The following is a 21,612-nucleotide window of genomic DNA, read 5'->3' as shown; positions in this document are numbered from 1 at the left end:
AGCTGCAGGTCTTGGTGTTGTCTGCTGCAGAGGGCTGGGGGGAGCTGAGGGTAAGGAGCTGCCATCCGTTGCAGGTGCCTCAGCTGCTGATGCTGCACTCCGCTGCAGAAAGAGAGGCCGAGATCATTGCCCTTCCTGGGAAGACTGCGGAGGGCAGTGTGGAGGGCGGACTATGGTGCAGGCAGCGGTGCAGAAGAGCCATTGGCACAGAAACCCACACGAGGCTGCTTTCAGGATGAGAAGAAAGAACACAGGCACTGGTGCCTATCACCCAGGAAGGCCTCGGTGCCCTCCCATGACAGGGAGGTGTCATGGGTCAGTCTCCTCCTAACTCAGCAAGAGAGGAAGGAAAGACATTGAAAAATGTCCCGGCTCAGGAACTGCCTAGGAATTGCCGACATCTGCCTCCCTCCTTCCTCCGGAAAGGAAGAGGTCCCTCTTTGCACCAGTACCAGCCGCATCAGCAGAGCACAGGAGGCTGGGGGAGCATGCATTCAGACAGTTCTCAGAGCAACTCTTCCTTTACGAACTGGGAGCTGCCAGAAAGCTCAGGAACCAACATGCTGCCCCCGGGGAACGTGGGCATCCTTGCCATTCTTGGGCACCCTGCCCTTTCTCCTTGCCCTCTTCAAAAGCATGCCCTTGCTGCTTGGGACTCAGCACTTCCCAAAACCCCACTGACCACCTCTGCTTCCTTGCACAGCCCAGCCTGCAGCATAGTTCCAAGTGCAGCTCACCACAGCTGCAAGTGCACTCCGAGGAAGAGGCAACGAGGTCTCTCAGCACTCCTGGAGACCCCTGCAGCCTCTTGCTACACACACGGCACTGGCCACAGATGCACAGCATGCCTGTCAGCCAAGTGAGCCCAGCAGGAGTATGTGCCCTGCCGCCCAGCCAAATTGCAGCAGAAGTCCACAAGCCCTGCCCTGCCCCTGGCAGCTCTGACCCTCACCCTTTTCAAAGGATTGGTGGAGAGGTGACGAACCTTTTGGCGTTGGCGGCAGTGCGATGGCCCCTCTCAGCGCAAGAAGAGCAAGCCCCTTCCCTCTGCCTGTGTTGCCGCTCGTGGGGTGAGGGGCGAGGGTGGGTGGCACCTACCTCCATGGGCTCCTCTGCTGGGGGCCGTGCGGGTGGGGGAGCCAAACGTGCCTCACCTCCTCCAAGGGTTCAGGTGCGCTCTCTCTGGCGCGCTGTCAGCTTGAGGGCCTGTAGAGCACACGACTGTATGTGGCTGTAAAGGGAACAGGCTGCAGTTAGGGGAAAATCCTGCACGTGGCTTGGTAACTGCGACTGTATAAAGGCGGCCCCAGAACTTCAGAGAAGTCATCGTAGGTACCATAAAGGGAGGCAGAAGCAAGGCATGAATCTGTGGAATTAGCCAGCACTTAGGAAGAAGGAGGAGAAGCCTGGAGGAGAGGGCTCCTGGGGAGTGGGGGGAGGTAATGCCTAGCTGAGGCATGAATAGCTGAGGTGGGATATCCAGGACGGCCGAGAACTGTCTAAGGGCAGCCAGATGTGTTTCCTGCAGACCAGAGGGAGGTGGCAAGGACCTCCCCTTGAGCTCAGTGAATTCTGAGTGGTTCTGCTTTTTAAAGGAAGATCTACCTGCTTGCTCACTCTGAATACACTGTCTGTGCACCTCCCAAGACCAGGAAGCTTTTGAGCTTGCAGTGCGGCGTCACCTCCGTCCGGTAGAACTCAGGCTTGTTCTGAGAGTTGAATATCAACAACTGCAGGGTCACGGAACCACGGAATGGCGGAGGGTGGAAGGGACCTCTGGAGATGGTCAGGGTCAGCTAGAGCAGGTTGCTCAGGGCCGGGCCCTGTTGGGTTTTGAATACCTCCAGTGAGGGAGACTCCACAGCCTCTCTAGCATTTCTTTCTGCCACCACAGCATGGCAGCACCTCATGCCGGCTCAAGCCAAAGATCCTAGAGGCATAACTGAGTTCAGTCGGTCCAGAGAGTTGCCTCCCAGCAGTAGAGACAGAGAAACAATAGCAGTTGAGAAAAATGACTGACCCAACTGGGACAACCTAAGCTCACTTTTCAGCTGTGGCTGTAAATGCCTTCCCCTCGGGAATAGCAAAAGAGTAACATAATCTTTGTGGCCTATAGGTAACAAAATCAGAAATTGTTTCAGGTTTTCTCTTAAGCCGTTTCAACAAACCCTTTCTCAATTTTGTTCCCACCACAAAATTCACTGCTGTTTTAACAGTCCTGGAAGCTAGAAGGGCAAAGATGGCGACACAAACCAACGTCGTTTTTTCACCTAGAAGAATGGACAGCACATTTCTTTTGCCTTCGGTCCCATAAGGAGTACTGTGGATTAAACGCACGTGCCCTAATAGTCTGTGGATCATTTTGGTGGAGGAAAAGGGGGCTGCGTCCTTCAATTTGATCAGTAGCGCACTGCCCCGGTCTGGGCCAGGCCCCGGCAAGGTCTCCGCCTCCAGCCATTCCCCTGCAAAGGGAGCAAACCCCAACGGTCCCTCCATGGAGCTGACATCAAAGCAGCAGCTGGAGCCCAGCTGGCCGCATGGCCTCATCCCTCCTGGCCCAGCCGTGGGGCCCTGAGGGAGGCTGCTCGCCCTGCCCCACTGCCCCCCCGCACTGCCTGTCCACCCGGGCCCTATGCCAGCCCTGGTGCTGGCCAGTTGCCCGGGACCAGGGCAGCTCCAGCTCCCTGCCAGGGGGTGGGAGTGCGGGAGGAGCCAGGCCAGGAGCTGGGGGGAGAGGCCGGACCTGCTGCCTGGCTGGGGCTGGAGCCCTGGTGTGGAGGGAGGCGGGGAGGGCCGGGGACCAGGCAGCAGCTGCGGGGCTGTGCCTGCGCCTGCTGCACTGCCGGGCCCTGCGGTGTGGGGAGAGGAGTCAGGAGGCAGGGCAGCGTGGGGAGGACGGCAGGGCGGCAGGGCAGGGGCAGGAGGGCAGTGGGGGCTGCAGCGAGGGGTCGAGGCCCGTGTTTCTGCGGCACAGTAGCACTCACACCACAGCCCAAGCCCCCTTGAAAGCACAGCAGCACGGGGGAAGGGGTGGGTAGGGGCAGGGTGTCAGCTGCCTCGTCAGCTTCCAAACTGTCCCTGGCCCCAGGGACACAAGGAAGCAGAGGACAGTGACACTCTGTGCCCCTTGTTCTTGTGTCAAGGAGATTCCCTGCCCCCAGACGGCCTGCAGCTCCCTCGTGCCAGCGCCTCCCTCCAGGACAGCGCCAGAGTCCCTGCCCTGCGGCTCCTCAGGCAGCTCCTGCTGCCCCCAGGACACACCAGCCTGCCCTTAGCTGACACACAGAGAAACAGACTTCTCGCTCGCTTATTCCTCCTTGCAAGCACACGGTTGTTGCTTTGCTGCTCTCCAGGGACGTTCCTGCTGCCCAAAGAGCCTTTCCCCAGGTGAGTGCATCGGCGCTGGCCTGCCCGGCCATTCCTGGAGCCTTCCCCTGTGTAGCGACCCGAGCTGGGGGTGCTGCTCTGCAGTGGGAGCGGACCGTGGTGCCCTGGGGCCACAGGGTGACTCCGCCCTGGCCGTGGTGGTCAGGGTGGGAAGCAGACCCCGCGGGACAGACAACCCCCTACCAAAGGGTAGGTGGCCATGGACGATGCTCTGAGCAATCGCAGGGCACTTCAAACAGCTCAGGCTGTGTTCAGGTGTGGCCCTAGATCAAGCCCATGGCTTTTCATTGAAGGTGACGTGAACCGCTCTCCAGGCTCCTTTCCCTGGGCCTCCGGGGTCCCCACTGCCTCTCGTGGGACTGTAGGGCTCTCACTGGCCTGCACATTCATTGGTTTAGGCCTTTACCTTTGGATGACTCCACCTGATTTTGTGAAGCTCCATTCACTGCCCACCCCGAGGCACGTGGTGCCCTTGGAGATGCCCTGTGCTCTCCTGGTGGCTCCATACTCCCTTGGAGAAGGATGGGAATCAGTCTCCAGCCCTGTCGTTTGGGAGATACCACTTGACCATTCACCACCTCCAGGAGCACTGGCTACCCACAAGCGAGAGCTGAATCCAGCCCTCCTTCCCTAACACATCATCCCATGGGCTCATCGCCTCGAGCCCATGGAGAACCCCCAAAAAGCAACAGGCCCCTTCAGGCTGAAAGCCCTTGAGCGCATTGTTGACTCCACCTTTGGAAGAAGAGCCCAACCTTCAAGCACTGCACTGAGGAAATCCCCATTTATTACAGAGAAGCCCGCTCTGACACAGTGATAGAAACAGTGTATCTGTCCCTGCCAGGAGTCCAGGCCTTGCCCCCGCCTCACCCTTACAGCCGGAAATGTCCCGCTAGAAGGCCCTATTCCCATCTCATGAGAAGACAGGACTCCTAGACAGGGCCAAGAAGGGAGTTACTTTCCTCATGCTTCAGGGACTGATTTAGAGGAGGTAAACAATACATTGAGAAGGCCCTGGCATGAAGCGGGATTCCGTTCCATCCCGTGCACTCCACACACTCTCAGGAGGGGGGATTCCCCTGTCCCCAGTTTTGGTGAGCACAAAATGGCTGTCTGCATGCCAGCTCCTTGTCTAAGCTCCCACTGTAATCAGTGGAGGTGGAGGGAGGGAGGGAGGGAGGAGGGGAATCCGCCCTGCACACACCAACACCTTTGAACTTCTGAAGGGACAGCGGTGGGCCAAGACGCGTGCAAGCGCCTGCTTGCTCTGATAGAGCAACTATGAGACCCAAACCCTGCCAGAGCATCAGCTGGCCGTGTGATAATCAGTGTCAGCCTTGCCTGCAGTGGCTGTCAGGTTCACAGAATCACACAGAAGCACGCAATGGCCAAGCCTGGAAGGGACCTCTGGAGATCATCTAGTCCAACCCCCCTGCTCAAGCCGGGTCCTCTAGAGCATGTTGCCCAGGACCGCGTCCAGGCCGGTTTTGAAAATCTCCAGCGAAGGAGACTCCACAAGCTCTCCGGGCAACCTCTGCCAGTGCTCCGTCACCCTCACAGGCCTCAAAAGTTTCTTTTGAGGGAATCTGATGTTACAGGGGGTGTTGATTTAGCACAATGATTCAGCAATGCCCTGAGAGCACAATTCAAGTGTATCACAGTACAAGTGTGAACAACATCTAGCTAGACAGTTCAAGCACAATACCAATCACAATACCAATGTGGTTGCCATTTCCAGTCTCAGACACGCTCAGCGTCACAACGCTGGTCAGGTCTGTGTGCAACAGCTGCGGTTAGTGAGCTGCATCCTACACTGTCCTTGCGATTCATGGGGCACCTTGCCCTCTGAGCCTTCTCCCATTGTAGGCGTTGTTGGTCAGTCACAGTAGGCTCTCGCAGGAATGACCGCTTACTGCAAAAAAATACCTGTCACCTGAGCCTGTGCTGTGGACAAACTGGTGTCCAGGCTGGCTTCAATAAGCTTACGGCTAGGAGGAAGGAGAGCTCGGGCGTTAAGCATGAAAACTAAGGGTGGCTGCCAAACAGCACAGGCACAGCTTGTCTCCCTGAGGCTTAGTGATCTGTCCCCCGCAGATTCCCAGGCCCAAAGCGCAGCGGATCAGCAAGGCTGGACTGATCGCTCCAGGACAACACTGCGAAAAGGGTGATTATAGCGCGTGAGGGGTCTGCCCGCTGGAGCACAGCCCCTGAGCTTCCCGCGAGACAATAGCTGTGGGTAGCTGGCATCAGCGGGAAGCTCCTCTCTCTCAGCTAGCTGATAGGGGGAGTGGGTGTTGGCGTGCTCTTTCTCGGTATGCTGTTAGTTGGGGAGCATGTCCGAGAACTGAACCTGCAGTGTCTCTGATCTACATGCAAGATGTGAGAGAGAGGCAGCATACCCGCCATGCGATGCATCAGCTATGGCCCACTCCAAGCTATCTCCCTGGGAAGCACACAGTGCAGGGGCCCCTATGGGATCTCCTTGTACTTGAGATGGCCTTGTTAGCAATTCTGCTAGTAGATCTGCGCTTCTGTTAGTGTTCATCATTCTGCCAGTAGATCTGATACCCGCCCATTAGTGAAGAGCCATGACATGAGTCTAAGCATGCCCCTACCGGGCTGTGCTCTGGGCAACGTGTGGGCTCCAGGTGCGACGCCTGTCCCTGCTGCCCTGCTGGCTCCTGCCGGCGCCCTGTGCCACTGACCGCTAGACCCCAACAAGGCAGGCCGGCTCAGAGGACACAGGGAGTGACTGGCCACAACTGTTGCACAGAAAGCTGGCTTGCTCTCCGTGCAAAGGGGACTGGAGGCTGGCCTCTGTTTCAGAGGAACGGCTTGGGAGCTGTGGGCCAAGCAAGGCCACCATCCCCATGGCGGGAAATGAGTCTGCCATGCATTGGGAAAGGCGTCTGCCTGTCTGCCCCTGCTGCCACAGGGTCCCCAGTGGTTGGGCTCTAGCGCAGAGCCCTTTTGGGCCAGGCCAGCTGGCATCTTGCAGCAGAGGCTGTGGGGATGAAGGGCTTCCCCAGGGCTTTCTCCTCCCATCTCCAGCCCTGGGCTTTAGGCCTCCGTGCCCGGGGAGGAGGCTGGGGGAGCACAAGAGGCGGGTGCCTGCCGGGGGGCACTGGCCACCCCTGGCCAGCGCTCGCGGGGGCCCTTTGTGACGGCCCTTTGTGACGGCCCCAACCTCTTGTGACAGCGCAGCGCTGCTGCATTGCCTCGGGCGGCTGCAGAGTCTCGCCCAGCTGCCTGGTGGTCAGACTCGTGCCAAGCTCGGGTGTGAGGCGCGGGGGGTCGAGCAAGGCTTTTGGGGCTGGTGCTGGGCTCGTGCTCTGGGGCTGGCAGCAGACCTTGGTACCGCTCGCCAGAGGCACCGCTGCCTGTGCCTCCTCGTGCCCTGCCTGGCAGAGGCGGCTGGGCTCCCACGGGGCGTGCTTGCAGAGTGGAGGTGAGCTGCGTGGGGGACGTCCAGCACGGGCTGGACCGGGTCGGGCCGGGCGGTGGGGGCGGTGGGACTCGGGGAACTGCCAGCGCCACAGCCCGAGTGTGCCTGCCCGTGGGCCAGGGCTGTACATGTGTGCCTGGCACACGTGGACTGTGGGGGAGCAGGGTGGCTGCTTCCAGCTGTGCACGAGGACATCGTTTGGAGCACACGCAATATGGGTCTGTAAGTGTGCGCGAGTGTTTATGTGTGTATATGCCGGGAAGGGTAGTGACCACGTGAGCGTCCCTGTGTGCCCGAGCACACGGGCTGTAGCCCCCTCACACCGTGCTGCCTCCCAGCGCACAGCCCAAGCCATGGAGGTGGCGGATGTGAAGCTGGCCCTGCAGCGGGTACAGGCGCAGAAGCAGGAGCTGCTGAATCTCCTGGAGGCGCTGGAGAAGGACTATGAGGCGCTGCAGGGCACAAACGCCCGCCTGACCAAGCAGGTGGCCAGGTGGGGTGATCGCGACGTGGCTGGGCGCGGGAATGCAGGAGGCTGGGGAGGTGTGCGGAGGTTGGCGGAGGAAGGGCAGGCAGGTGGGAGGGCCTGTGCCGGTGCGTGTGGTGTGATGGCACCCCGTTGCTGCAGGCAGCAGAGGCGCAGGAGAGGGGCGGAGGAGCTGGAAGGGCTGCTGGCCGAGCACAGCAGGCTGCTGGAGCAGCTGAATGAAAGCAAGGAGGAGAGGGGCCATTGCAAGGAGCTGCTGCGGTGCCTGGTAGGCGTGGAGTGGCCTTGGTGCGCGGGGCTGGTGGTGCCCCCGCTGAAGGCCTGCTCTGTGCCCCCTCTGCTTGGCTCTGAAGCCCTGCTCTGCCCCCTTCCCCATGCAGCAGGAGGAGAAGCAGGAGCTGCAGGCTGCTGCCCAGGAGCTGGCGCGGGAGAACTGTGCCCTCAGGCAGCGGTGCTGCAGCAGCCAGCAGGAGCTGCAGGTGATGGAGGAGCTGCTGCCCCAGCTGGAGGTGAGCGGAGCCAGGGGCCTCTGGCTGCCCGCTGGTGCCTGCAGAGCTGGGTACAGAGGGGAGGCGCGTGCGAGGGACAGTGGCAGAGTGGGAGCTGGGGGCCGAGGGCAGCCGGGAGGGCGGAGGGCCTGGGACCCGCTGCCAGGAGCAGATCTCACAGGAGAGAGCCCGTGCCCTGCTGAGTGCTCCTCTTCCTCTCCTCTGCCGCAGGAGCGCTTGCAGGCAGCCAAGGAGGAGAGGCGCATGAGGCTGCAGGAGCTCGACGAGGTACAGGGGAGAGGGAGAGCTGCGCTGGCAGCAGTGGGGTGCCAGTGCTGGTGGGGTGCCAGTGCTGGCATCGGTGCACCCCTCAGCCTTGGCCAGCAGTGGGCCTGGGGAGGGCACTAGCCCCAGGGGCCGTGACTCCCCTTTGGCTGGCCTTGTCTGTGGCCAGCCCTCCCGGGGCCCTGGGGCGGGGCAGTTGCGAGGGGGCCGAGCCCTGGGGCTGGAGGCGGAGGGGGCTGCCCAGCTGCCAGCTCCACTGGTGGCATTGCATTGTGTGCCCTGTGAGTTGCAGGAGCAGCAGCGCTCGGCCCAGCTGAAGCAGCAGCTGCGTGAGCAGGAGAAGCGGGCAAAGGTAGTGCCAAAGGGGCGAGGGCAGAGGGTGGTGGGCGCCCACTGGCCGGGGGCTTTGGAGGAGGCTGCAGCAGGCACGTGGACCGGGCCCCTTCTGTCTGCCAGGTGCTGCGGGCTGAACTGAGGCCACTTCGAGAGGAAGTGGAGGAGCTGGAGCTGGAAAATGCCTAGTGAGTGGGCACCGGGGACACCTCTCCCCACAGGCGCATGCAGCAGCTCTGTGCTGCAGCTGGAGGGCCAGAGGACGCCAGTGCCGGCCTCGGGGAGGGGATGCAGGGGCTCTGTGCAGCATGTGGCGGGACAGGAGACCCCGATGGCTGCTGTGGGGCAGCAGTATGTTGCGACGGGCAGCCCCAGCGGCCATGGAGGTCAGCGCTCGCCCAAGCAAGCTCTGTTGCCTGCAGCAAGCAGCAGATGGAGCAGGAGCCCGAGGTGGAGGGGTCTGTGCTGCCGGAGCTGCTGGAAGCAAAGCTGGTAAGGGGGAGAGGCAGCGCCAAAGCCTGCAGGAGCTGGCAGGGTCTTGCTGGGGAGAGGGGCGCCATGCAGCCCCGTGTGGGTCCCACAAGTGTCCCCGCTCTGTGTTGGCCTGCAGGAGAGGCAGGAGCTGGCAAAGAGATGCGGCATGGCTACGTGGCTGCAGTGAGTTGCCCCTGGGGTCCCTGATGCCCTGCGGCTCACGTGTGGGCTGCTGTGCAGCGAGCGGGCTGCGGCCTGGCGGGTCCTGCTCACTGGCTGTGGGCTTTGCAGCTGGGAATCACGCCCCGGCAGCGCATTCCTTGCGCCAAGCTTTCTTCTTTCTGGGCTCCTGGCGGCTCTTCTGCAACCCTCCACCAGGGAGCGACGAGCAGTGCGTGTTGGGGGGTGGGGGCGCAGACGGTGGGGCTGGCTGAAGGGGCCCGCGTGGCCCAGCGGTGGGTGCAGGGCAGGAGAGGGTTGGGATGCACCTGCCCTGCGCCCTCTCCCATGCCTGCGCTGTGCCCCAGGAGACTCTGCATGCTCTTCATCTGCCTGGAGCTGGTCGTCGGCTTCGTGCTGGGCGCCGTGGTGCTCTACGCTTCCCAGTATGACCAGGAGTTCCTCTACCGGCTGCTGCTGTGGCTGCTACCCGAGCAGAGCTATGCTCACCTGGTGTACGTGCTGGGAGAGACCCTGAGCCTGTGGAGTGAGGGGCTGCTGCCTTCCTGACAGCCGTCGCCCAGCCCCGTGTCTCCGTAGGTCTCGGCCTCGTGGAGCCTGCTGGGTGCCCGCTGAATAAGACGTCCTCGGAGACCACTTTGGTGTGGTCGAGTGTGCTTTGTGCGCACGCAGAGAGAGGCCCTTGGAGCCCCAGAGTCTTTTCACATGGTGGCCTTTGTGGGCAGGGGGTGATTTGAGGTGGTTGTTGGGGGGGGGGGGGGGGTTCAGGGTTTCCTTCCTTTGGTGTACTCGGTGTACTTTCCAAGGCCCGGGGTTGTCTTGTCCCAGGGTGTTGAGCAGGCAAAGGCGTCCGAGCCTGGAGACGGCGTGTGAATCGAGCAGACGTTGTGGACTCGTGAGGGCCACCGTGCCCCGCCATGGTCTTTGCACTTGGCAGTGTCCCTGAAAGCGGAGCCCAGGTCCTTGCCCTTCAGCTCATGCACCACTTTGGCCAGCACCAGCATGCTCTTGCTGACCATCTCCAGACAGGGGATGTCCTCCAGGCCCCTCATCAGCACCACCACAATCACCCCCTTTTACTTCCTCAGCCGCAAGGCCGAAGACACACAGGAGCTTCTCATTACCTGGGCCTCCCCTTCCTTCTCTTCAGCAGCCCAGGCCCGGGGCCCTGCAGCGCCAGGTGCCACTGCCCTCCCCACCGCCGCCCGAGGCCGGTCCCCCGCAGACCCGCACGTCACAGCTCCGAGCTCTCTGCTCTCTCCACACGCGGCCTCGCGGGCGGCTCCGGCTCCTGCCCTCGCCCCAGCAGCGTGAGGCCGGCCCCGGGGCAGTGGGAGTTGTCCTCCAGCGGAGCCTCCGCCAGGAAAGGCTGCTGCCGCTGGGCCCCGCTCTGCTGGGCTCCCCTGTGGGAGTCGCTGGAAGGGAACTGGCCCCCGAAACCTGAGCTGGGCGCGGGAGCTGTTTGCCACCCTCCGGGGGAAACGGAGTGGTGCTTTCAGCCAGTGTTGTAGCGCGACAGGGGCAGAAAGGCCTGGAGCTGTGAGAGCTCCCATCCCCATAACAGTTTCCTTTCGAGGTATTTGATGCTACATGGGATGTCTGATTTAGCAGAGCGATACAGCAACAGTCTGAAACCACAATGCAAGTGTACACTTCACAAACTCTAGCAGTTGCATTATACAGTTCCATCACAACACCAATGTGATCCCCTTTACCCATTACTATCATGGGCTCACTGTCACAACGCTGGGCCTCCCCAGTCGCCAGGAAGGAATACGTGGGTTGAAGCCAGCTCAAGCCCGTTGCTCTCCTTTGCATCAAGAACTTTTTCAAACCCTTTACAGGTTAGGGCCCGTTTTCTTCCCTTTGTTTCCAATGTTCCTCGACACAAATGTCCTTAATTCCTTTCGCCCAGGCCCTTGCTTAAACCCAAATGGTAAAGACAGAGCAAAACCCTCTGCTCGAGGTGTGCATTGCTGCTGGAGACGGAGCTAGCTAAGCAGGGGTTCACGTTTCCTTGCTTCTGCCTTCTGTGCATCAGTGTTTCCTGGCTATGGCTGCTTTAGGAAAGCCAAGACTCCCCTGTTCCCTTCTGAATCACGAGGAGAAAATGGGTCTTGCCCTGTGTGATCAAACGGCTTCTAACGCACCAAGTGTTTGGTAAAGAAGGACAGAACAACAGTCTCTCTGGTCAAGAGTGGGTATTGTTACTTAACCCTCTTCTCCTCGGGCTGACCTTTGTAGTGTCTGGCTGTTTGCAGTAATGGTGAGTGACAAATTCTGTGTGCACCTTTGGGTGCCCTGGTCTTACATTAATGCAGACTTTAGGCAAGACTCTTAAATAATCCCTTTGTAACTGTTTGTTTGGGGGGGGTGTGCATGGTATTTTGTTTGTTTGTTTGTTTGTTTATGATGGCAGAGCTTCCAAAGCAAGTAAGCAAATTGCACCTTTTCGGGACAAGCCAAGTTCCCTTGTTTAGATCAGGTTCGTGTCTTCTCTGGAGCTTCTCTAGAAAGCTGAAGGCATGGAACTGTTGCAGGTGTCCTGAATTGTCCCCTGCAGGGAGGTCAGGTGTAATTGGATTGCTGGCAAACAATTTTCTTCTCTAGCCAGCAGTTTGTCAGAATGTCATGTGCACACATTTGCTATTGTCCCCATGAGCTGGGTTTTTTTCCTCTTTTCACTGTTTGTTATTTACGTGGTAGTTGACAAGTACTTTTTTCACATGTCTGTGCCATTGTTATGCAAAGCTATGAGTTTTGTAATTATTTTGGGGTAGATCCTGGAATCTGAGGAAAGGCTGTTGGGTGGTACAAAATGACAAGCTCTGCTTGTGAGGCAGGAGCAGCATCCCTTCTTGCAAAATGACTAACTTGGTCCAGTGTGGAGTCTTGCAGTTAAAGCCCCAGCAGATGCCGTGCTCCAGTCCTCGTCAACTTTCACATGATAGTCAGAAGGCCTCTTTGTCCGAGTTGACGCTTCCTACTCAGCCAGTGCGTATGAGGAATCTGTCTGCGTTGTCCCTCATAACCTGAGAGCCCCATACATCTAATGGTGCTTGAAAGCTGACTCGTGGTTTTTCTCCGAACACTTTCCCATCTGTCAGTGCAGACATCAATGTGGTGATGCTTGGGGCCCACTGCGAAATGATCTGGTCAGGTACAGAGTCTCTTATCACCATACTGGCTTGGGTGCCTTTAAAGCACAATGAGCATGGGCTACCCTGAGTGTTGGTTGTAGGTCTCTCCCAGGAAAAGGCGGATCTGTGTGTCACGTTGTGATCTCTCAAATTTACAGGACAGCGTACTTTGTGAAACCAACTTTAGTCTTATGAGCTTATTAGGTAAAAAAGAAAAAAAACCCCAAAAGCAAAGAAAGAGTGAATCCTTTCTGTGCAGACTAGCCTAAGTCATTAATTCTGTAGTTACTTAATTAGCTAGTTCACTGATTTGTTAACTCGATGATTCATTAATTCACATGCTTATGAGCAAGGCAGTTACCTAACCGACAGTGAGAGTGCTCATCCTTCCTCCGTCACGATGCGGGCATGCCCTGAATTGCACCGGGATGCACAAGAGCCTCAGCAGTGCGGCTGCTGCTGCATCCGCTTCCAAGGCTGCTTGAGTGAGCCGATGTATTTGGACCTTCCGGCTTGGCAGTTCAATCCCTGCCATGCCTATTGGTTGTTTTGGTTCCTGAGCAAGGATTTACTTAATTCCAAAGCACTTGGGTCTTATGTGGTGTTAACAAGCAGTTCCTTAAAAACCTGCAAGGATAGCAGACCTCATCCTTTTTGTCCTTGAGGATGGGGCGTATGGGTTGCTCTCCCTTTAGCCTCATGGTGCTGCTCCCAGCCTATGTCAGGCCGTAGCATGAGCCCTCCTTGCAGGGTCTTGGATGCCTGGGTTGTGCCAACTCCCCAGTATATTCAGAGCCAAAGCTTTGCTGTGAAGTACGTGGTGGCCCCTGGCACAAAGGAACTGCCTTTAGAGAGCAATCAGTAAAGCTAGGCTTTTGACCTGAGGGCAGACTGTCGGGGAGGGGCTTCCTAGTAGCAGCCTGACAGCTGAAGCGGAAGCGTGCTGTCCACGGAGGGCATTGCGTTCTTCCAAGAGCTTTGTAACTCTCCTCCTGGCACCTCCCACTGTTAGAGCTTCCAAATTATTGCAGCTCTGCAGCGTTAGCAAGCATTTCTGCATGTGTTAGCTGGCGTAACACAAATCTCTAGCTAACCTGGCTTCCTTAGATGTCTTTGCCATTGATGCCGAGGTGGGGAAGACGATTACACCAACAGCTTTCCAGAGCAGGAGCAGCGGGGTCCACTGGGTCAAACGAGCTGTTGGTTCACACTGGCACTCTCTTGGGCAGTGTTGAACAGCAGCTGTCTAGGAAGGAGGATCAGAAGAGGGCACTATATACTGATGTTTTCTTTTTTTTTCCTCCGAGCATTCTTCCAGCAGGCTGTGGCCTGGGAGCTTCCCCTGCCAGAGGCAGTAGCCCAAGGGCCTTTCCTGTATTTGTGCTTGCAGAGGGGCACCCACTCAGGCACACCGTGAATCTGTGGAAGGGCCTAATGCGGTTCCTTGCCTGATTCTCTGTCCCTTTTCTTCTTGCATTTGCTTTCCTCCTTTTGACCTCGGCAAAGCAAGGAGCACGTGCTTTCATGGAGCGCTCTGCTTGACTGGCTGGGTCTCCCTGGCCAATAACCACTAGGTCACAGCCTGTCATTTGTGCATGTAAAGTTAAGGTTTGGGTGTTTTGGCCCCCTAGATGCTTTACTTCCCCTGCAGTGAATATCCTCTGATGCTTTATTGCGCAGCCATTCGGTGTCCTTTGATCCTTCTGCAGCTCTTTTGGCCCAAAACAGGGAGATGAATGAGTGGGGTGCTTTTTTGCTTTGGTTTTGTTTTAAGCAGCCACTCTCTGCCGGAAGAAGGGAAGGCGCAAAGACATCAGAAGGCGGCGCTACAAAGGAGGCGTTACAAAGACATCTCTGTTCCGGAGTGGGTTGTTCCGCCCGGAAAAGGGAACTGGACCTCCTCCTCATGAGGCCTTAATCTGTACTACTGAGCCTAAGCTCTTAGAGAAAGCCCACAGGCATCTCGTCCTGTTCTTGATGTACCAGCTGAGAGGGCAAGTGGGCTGGGAAACCGAGAGAGAGGAAAGTTCTCCCTCTGTTTTGCATTCATTTGGAAATTCCACAGTGACTGAATGGAAGCGGCTGTGGGGTTTTTCTGGGCAAGTAGGCAGATTGTGTCTCCAGAGACAAACCCGTGTCATTTCACACGGGTGAGAGGAACTCCTGAACAGTAACAGATGCCTTGCCGAAATGAGAGAAGTGGGGCAGTTCTGTAGCTGTGAAGTGTCCGGGGCAGGGCCCGGGGGGGTTTGTAGCTCCCCCATGTTTGGTGGGTGGGATCAGGGCTGGAAGCTCACAGGGCAGAGCTGTGTTGTCTGCCTGGATTTCTGATACCTGCTTGCCAGCAGAAGCTGTGCAGTTCCTCTTGGGCAAGGGACGGCAGCCAATGGCTTTGTAATGTCTTTAGGGGAGGAAGGTGTTTAACCCTGTGACCTGTTAAAACAGGAGTTGTTTTGAGGGGCAGCTTTTCCTCAGGGGCTTGCAAGCTGTTGTTAGTGAAGGCGATGTGGTTTTGCTGGGTTGTCCTGTCTTGCCCCCATTCAGGAGGGGGGTGGGCAAAACCATGCTGCCCCCAAAGTGGCAGGTATGGGGTGTTCCTCAGATGAACTTTGTCACCTGAAAGACTTGGCAGCTGGGATGCTTAAGCGTATTTCTGCTGCTTTCTCCTAGGATTCCTTTTCAGTGGCATGTTTTTCGGGTGCGAGTCAAGGGTCTTCCTTCTGCAGGAAGATGGTGTGGGAAACAACGCTGCAGCAGCTGTGGGGAGACATGCCCTGTGAGGGTAACACTGTGATCACCTCCTGCTGAGGAACTCTCGTGTTAATTATGTTTCTGACGCCTTCTTCCAAAAAGCAGCCAGCACTCCGATTTTCCTCTATCGGCTGCAACGTAGGGATTAAGCTTTTTTCTTCTTGTCCTGCCTGTGCAGACAGTTCCTCTCTTAGGAGTTAGCTACTGCACCTAAAGTGCAAGCCCATGAGCTTGCTGTGCCCCAGCTGGTGGGGAGTGGGGGAGCTAGCCTCCTGCCAGGCTAGCTATCTGAAACCATCCTAATACTCTCCTCTGACATTAACTACCCTCCAGCAAGAATTACTATGGCCTAAGGATAACTACGAACAGTAACTCTAACTAACTCTAACTATAAGTAATAATGCTAATGGTAACTATATGATAACTATAATAACTGCCCTAAGTATAGCCAGGCAGACTAGCTGTCTCCTACCCTTAGAGAAATTACAATGACCTAAGGATACTCCAACTGCTCTAAGAATACTGTAAGTAACTACACGCTAAGACTATGATAACCAACTCTACGCTAGCTATCCTAACAGCATCCTATCACTGTAACTACCCTACATTCTCAAAAGAGCCTTGGCAGGAGCGGTGGGATCCGTTTGCAGGCTGTGTTCTCCATCGTGCCGTGGAGGTGGAGGGGAGCCCTGGGAGGGAGGTGCCCCTGCGGCCAGCCGTGTCTCTGGGAAGGACCATTTGGCCAGGTTGCGAGGGGGGCTGCCCTTGCCTCTGTTGAGCAGAGGAACTCGGATGCTTTCCCGATTCAGTGCCAAGAGTGGGGAAGGGGGGAGGTGTAGAGCTGTTGCTGTGGATGCGCCGCCTCTGCTGTTCTAGTGAGTCCCTTGTTGCCGGCAAGAGTGCTGAAAAGTCTGTGAGAGATGGGCGAGCATTTACGAGACACCACACAGCCCCTGAGCTGAGCTTCCCTGGTGAAGAGAAGGGCTGAGGAGCCCCGTGGCAGGGAGAGGGAGAGCCACTGGAGAGCACTCTGCAAACATGGAACTTATTCTCCAGCTCCTTATTCTCCTGCTTCAGCATCCCTCTGCTGCCTATAAGGCACTGGGAGAAACACGGGTGAGGTGCTTGTGCTGCAGCTTTGCCTAAGAAAGAATAACCTGCCGCTGCAGTTAGTTCTTTTGGTTCAAGCAAAAGAAAGGAAGCTCAGTGGGGCTAATGTGCTGATGTGTCCTGAGGGCTCCAGAGCTTTGTGTGGTTGTTTCCAGAAGGAATTTTGGCACTTCAAAATAAAGTTTCTTGAATTAGGCGTGATCTCAAGATTGCAAAGGCAAGTCCTCAGCAGTGAGAAATGGTAGAGACTGGAAGTCTCTCCTGCTCTGGCGAGGTGCTCTGGGACTCGGAACGTGTGGGAAGCGGAAGGGCAGGGGTCATTGGCGTAGAGCAGGGGAAGGGCTGACTGGGAGTCCAAACTCCTGGGTTCTCTCCCAGCTCCAGCGCACTGCAGGCAGGCAAGTGTGGGGACGGTCATTTCTCCCCTCTGGGCCTCAGCCAGTCCCTGGGTGTTCACTGTCGGCCCAGCGCAGTTCTGCTGCTCCGTGTCTGCTTACCGATGTGCCCGTGGACACTGCGTACCCAGCTGCTCAGCTGGGAGAGGTAAGGGAGCCTCTGCAGGACGCCACTGGTAAGGAGTCAGACTTTTTTTGCTGGCAAGGACAAGCTTTGTCTCTTTTTAAGCGTTTCTTTTCCCCCTCTGTAATCCCGATGCTGGCTCAAAAGACGTATGTCATGGTATAGAAGGGAAGCAAATCTCCTCTCTGATTGCAGGTGTGCCTGTAGGTGAAGCTTCCCCAGCATCTCAGCTGGACGAGGTTTTGGCGCCTCTGCGGAATCCTGCGGGTGAGTAGGCAATACTTTTTTCCTGGAAGAACAAGCTTGTGTTATTATTTAATTTCTCACTGCACTCCTGTTATCACTCTCGTGACTCCAGAGAAATATATCTCGATAGACAAGTGAGGGAAATCTCATCTCGGCATGGTGTTGCCTGGTGCTGGCTAAGGGAAAAGCCTGAGGACGGGAGTTTGCCCCAAATCCTCTCTGACTCACGCTGACAGGGAGCCATAGGACATCAGAGACCAGTCCTGAAAGCTAGTTGCGCACAAGTGTTCTCTGGAAGAGCTGCGAGAGGAGGAAGGGGAGATGCCGCCTGTGTTTTAGGGAAGCCGGAGCACACAGTGGCTGCTGGGTTGGCGAGTCTAACCGGCACCACTTCAGCTGGAGCTGTGCCTTTGTGCAGCCAAGGACCCCAGAGTCCCTGGCTCAGAAAGCAGGAGCACAAGAGAGCCTGCCTCCGTCAGCCTGGGCTTAGGGTGCTGCGCTGGGAGTGCCTCCCTTTGTATCGAGCTGGGAGTTCCCGTTGTTCCTACCAAAACCTAGCCAAGGTTGCAGTCCCAGGGTTTGCTTTCAGGCAGAGATGTTAACTCCTAAGTTAACATGTGGGAAAGCTGAAGGCCTCTGTGAGCTGGGAATAACATGCCCCCTGAGGCACAAGCATGGAGATGGGCTCACCTCAGTGAGCAGTTCCTCACCTCATTGCAGGGGGCCTGGGGAGAGAGGCCAGAGGCTGCATTGCTCAGCCCTGCCAACCCCCACAGCCACAGCTACGCTCACCACTGCTGCAGCCCGGTCCTCAGCAGCCATCGGACATGCGGAATGTGACACACCTCCCAGAAATGATTTTGCTCCTGCTTCAAAGAAGCTTCAAAGCAGGGTTGTCAGCCTGGAAGCCATGTCCTGGCAGGGCTAGCTCTGCCTCCAAGCTGAGGAGAGCTAGACAATTCAAGCCAGTCTTCTTGCATCCTGAGCTCTGGCAGCTCTCCAGCAGCTCACATCCCAGGTGCCTTAAGTGCGTTCAGGTGACGAGCTCCTTAGCCAGCAGCAGCACTGGTGAAAAACCCCAGGGCCAGCTTCTTACCTGGAAGGTGGCACCCGCTCCAACACCGTGGTTAGCACTGCACACCAACAACGCAAAGGGGAAGAAGTAAGGCACGCAAGGAGATTAAAAGCCCCTAGAGCAGGTGGGGTGAGAGCGAAAGGAGCAGAAACACGGAGGCAAACCACTTTTCCAGCAGAGGGGAAGCTGAGAGGGTTCCTCCCCAGAAGTGTATGCTGGGGAGTTTTATGCTTCCCCGTTCTCCAGCCCAGACAGGGCCATTTGGGGAACAGCTGCAGGGGAGCTCAGGCATTTTGGTGGGAGGCCCACACACACACAAGGAGAGGGGCTCGGTGCACCTCAGGTCTGTGCGGAAAACCCACCACTTCCTTGCCTGCCAAGGGAGCGCAGAGGGTGACAGAAGGCAAGTGAGTCACGAGGGACCCCTTCACTCTCCTCAGCATTTGTCACGGCAACCAGCTGGATTGCACTGGTCTTTATACAAACCTGGCCCCGCAGTGTCCTGCCAAAGGTGCTTTCAGACAGCCATCTCCTAGAATAACTGCTGGGGGGACTGACAGACTTCCTCATCCGTGTGGGCCCTGCATCTGCCAGCGTCTAGTCCAACTCCTACTCCAAGCTTGCCCCGAGAGCCCTCCATCGCCTCATTAAGAACACCTGAACCAGTCTTTGCCCTAGCATTGCTACCTTCTCCCAAGGAGGCCACTACTCACAGTCAGCTGACTGCCAGACCTTGTACCGCTGAAGACAACCCTTGGAGGGCAGCAGTCCAGCCCGTTTTCCACTTCTTTCGGTCTTCTTACCTAGCCGCCATTGCCACAGGCTTCTCTGGCTGCTCTCGTCTCTGCTTCCTGGCCATCTTCCTCTCTCCTTCCTAACGCTGAGGCCATGCCTGCCTCTTGCTGGGCTGGGTACAGGCCTCGGGGCTGCCTGCCCTCCTCTTTCTGGGCAGCCGGGGACTCCTGGGTGAGCATTGCCTGCCGCTGCCAGGAGCAAAGGGGATCTGGCTGCAGCCCTGCACAGAGCAACCAGCCACATCCTCCACCTGCCCCTGCCGGGGCTCTGTCTCCTCCCTGGGGGCAGTGGGGCAGCAGCTGCGGCAGCTCCAGCCAGTTTCCTTCGGCATGGCGGAGCTGGGCAAGCAGCTCCCGCTGGCTTTGCTGCAGCTCCGGCTGGACCCATGGAGCGGCTGCTCATTCTGCCCAGCTTCCTTTTCCTCTGCCGCGGCTGAGTGCTCTGAGTCTGAGGAGAGCACAATGCATTCAGGGCTTCCCTCTGCCCAGGGCTTCCAGGACCCTACAAGGACACAACTGTCTGACGAGGAGTCACTGTCCTGGGGGTCGGCAGGAGCCAGCAACTCTCTCCAGGCTTCTCCTCCTGCTCGAGCTGCCCCATCATCAGAGCTTCGCCGCGGCTGCTGGGCAGACTGTGTGGCTGCGGCAAGCTCGTGGGGGATGGCGTACGAGGGGCCAGGAAGCTCCGTGAGCCCAGGGCTACTAGCTCGGGATGGGCTCTGGGCTGGCACAGGAGTCCGGGCCGTCCCTGCAGCAGCTGCCAGGCTCAATGAGGCTGAGGGGCTTCCTTCGTGCCGGCTGGGAGCACGGTAGCCATACATGGCCTGCTGGTCGTAGGTCTCCATGCTGCACGAGCAGCGGGCAAAGCTGATGAGCTCGTGGAGGAACTGCTCGGTGCGACTCAGCAGAAGCAGCTCTAAGTCCTCAGCAAAGGCCTGACTGTCCAGGTCGTACCTCCTCAGGTTTGTCAGGACAATGAGCTCCGTGACAGTTAGCAATGTCTGGTGGACTCCAAAGAGGACTCTCAGTTCCCGCTGCAGCCAGGGCAGCAGTCTCTGAATGCTGGCCGGGCTGCGGCAGAAGAAGTCTGCCGAGATGTCCTGGGGGTGGCCGCCATCGGGAGCCCTTTGCACGCGCATCCCTGTGCGGTACAGAGAGCGGCGGAAGTTCAGCGTCTCCTCCTCCGTCGCTGCCGCATGCCCCTGAGGTCTCCTGTCAGCCCTGGCCTGCCTCTGTGGGGACAGCCTCTGGCGTGGCTCCAGCAGCCCTCCCTCTCTCTGCCTCTGCCTGGTGTGCCTCCGGGTTCCCTCCAGCCTGCTGCTGTTCTGCGGAGAGGGTCGCATCTGAGGAGAAGGGGAAGGCTGCTGCGGGTGAGCTGCAGGGTGACGGCGCCTCCGGATGGCAGGGCGGTGAGGAGCTCTCTGTTGCTGATGGCTGGCAACAGAACCATCTTCGGGGGGCCTGATGACATGCTCCTGGTAGTCATCTTCTGCCACCACTGTGTGCAGAATTGATCGGAAAGCCTGCTTGCACAGCGGGCATTCGGCCTTTGTTTTCGACCACCGGAACACACAACTAAAGCAAAACTTATGGAAGCAAGGTTTTATGTAGGCCACGTTGTCCAAGGTGTCCAGGCAGATGGGACACGTAGCGTCTGGAGCTGCAGGTCTTGGTGTTGTCTGCTGCAGAGGGCTGGGGGGAGCTGAGGGTAAGGAGCTGCCATCCGTTGCAGGTGCCTCAGCTGCTGATGCTGCACTCCGCTGCAGAAAGAGAGGCCGAGATCATTGCCCTTCCTGGGAAGACTGCGGAGGGCAGTGTGGAGGGCGGACTATGGTGCAGGCAGCGGTGCAGAAGAGCCATTGGCACAGAAACCCACACGAGGCTGCTTTCAGGATGAGAAGAAAGAACACAGGCACTGGTGCCTATCACCCAGGAAGGCCTCGGTGCCCTCCCATGACAGGGAGGTGTCATGGGTCAGTCTCCTCCTAACTCAGCAAGAGAGGAAGGAAAGACATTGAAAAATGTCCCGGCTCAGGAACTGCCTAGGAATTGCCGACATCTGCCTCCCTCCTTCCTCCGGAAAGGAAGAGGTCCCTCTTTGCACCAGTACCAGCCGCATCAGCAGAGCACAGGAGGCTGGGGGAGCATGCATTCAGACAGTTCTCAGAGCAACTCTTCCTTTACGAACTGGGAGCTGCCAGAAAGCTCAGGAACCAACATGCTGCCCCCGGGGAACGTGGGCATCCTTGCCATTCTTGGGCACCCTGCCCTTTCTCCTTGCCCTCTTCAAAAGCATGCCCTTGCTGCTTGGGACTCAGCACTTCCCAAAACCCCACTGACCACCTCTGCTTCCTTGCACAGCCCAGCCTGCAGCATAGTTCCAAGTGCAGCTCACCACAGCTGCAAGTGCACTCCGAGGAAGAGGCAACGAGGTCTCTCAGCACTCCTGGAGACCCCTGCAGCCTCTTGCTACACACACGGCACTGGCCACAGATGCACAGCATGCCTGTCAGCCAAGTGAGCCCAGCAGGAGTATGTGCCCTGCCGCCCAGCCAAATTGCAGCAGAAGTCCACAAGCCCTGCCCTGCCCCTGGCAGCTCTGACCCTCACCCTTTTCAAAGGATTGGTGGAGAGGTGACGAACCTTTTGGCGTTGGCGGCAGTGCGATGGCCCCTCTCAGCGCAAGAAGAGCAAGCCCCTTCCCTCTGCCTGTGTTGCCGCTCGTGGGGTGAGGGGCGAGGGTGGGTGGCACCTACCTCCATGGGCTCCTCTGCTGGGGGCCGTGCGGGTGGGGGAGCCAAACGTGCCTCACCTCCTCCAAGGGTTCAGGTGCGCTCTCTCTGGCGCGCTGTCAGCTTGAGGGCCTGTAGAGCACACGACTGTATGTGGCTGTAAAGG

The 21,612-nt window shown here is 57.9% G+C and overlaps 1 protein-coding gene across 1 annotated transcript; it reads right to left on the bottom strand.

Moving 5' to 3' along the window:
* Positions 1-5,707: 5,707 nt before the first annotated feature.
* Positions 5,708-20,372, bottom strand: LOC138062419 (E3 ubiquitin-protein ligase Topors-like; the record flags this gene model as incomplete). The annotated part of the gene is made up of 2 exons (XM_068920501.1): positions 5,708-5,753; positions 19,348-20,372. Coding segments are annotated over 2 exons (1,071 nt in total), but the record flags the coding sequence as incomplete, so codon positions are not given.
* Positions 20,373-21,612: the final 1,240 nt, after the last annotated feature.

Source organism: Struthio camelus, chromosome 27 (assembly GCF_040807025.1).
Source record: "Struthio camelus isolate bStrCam1 chromosome 27, bStrCam1.hap1, whole genome shotgun sequence".
Classification (NCBI taxonomy): Eukaryota; Metazoa; Chordata; class Aves; order Struthioniformes; family Struthionidae; genus Struthio; species Struthio camelus.
This window is presented reverse-complemented; position numbering and strand designations above follow the sequence as displayed.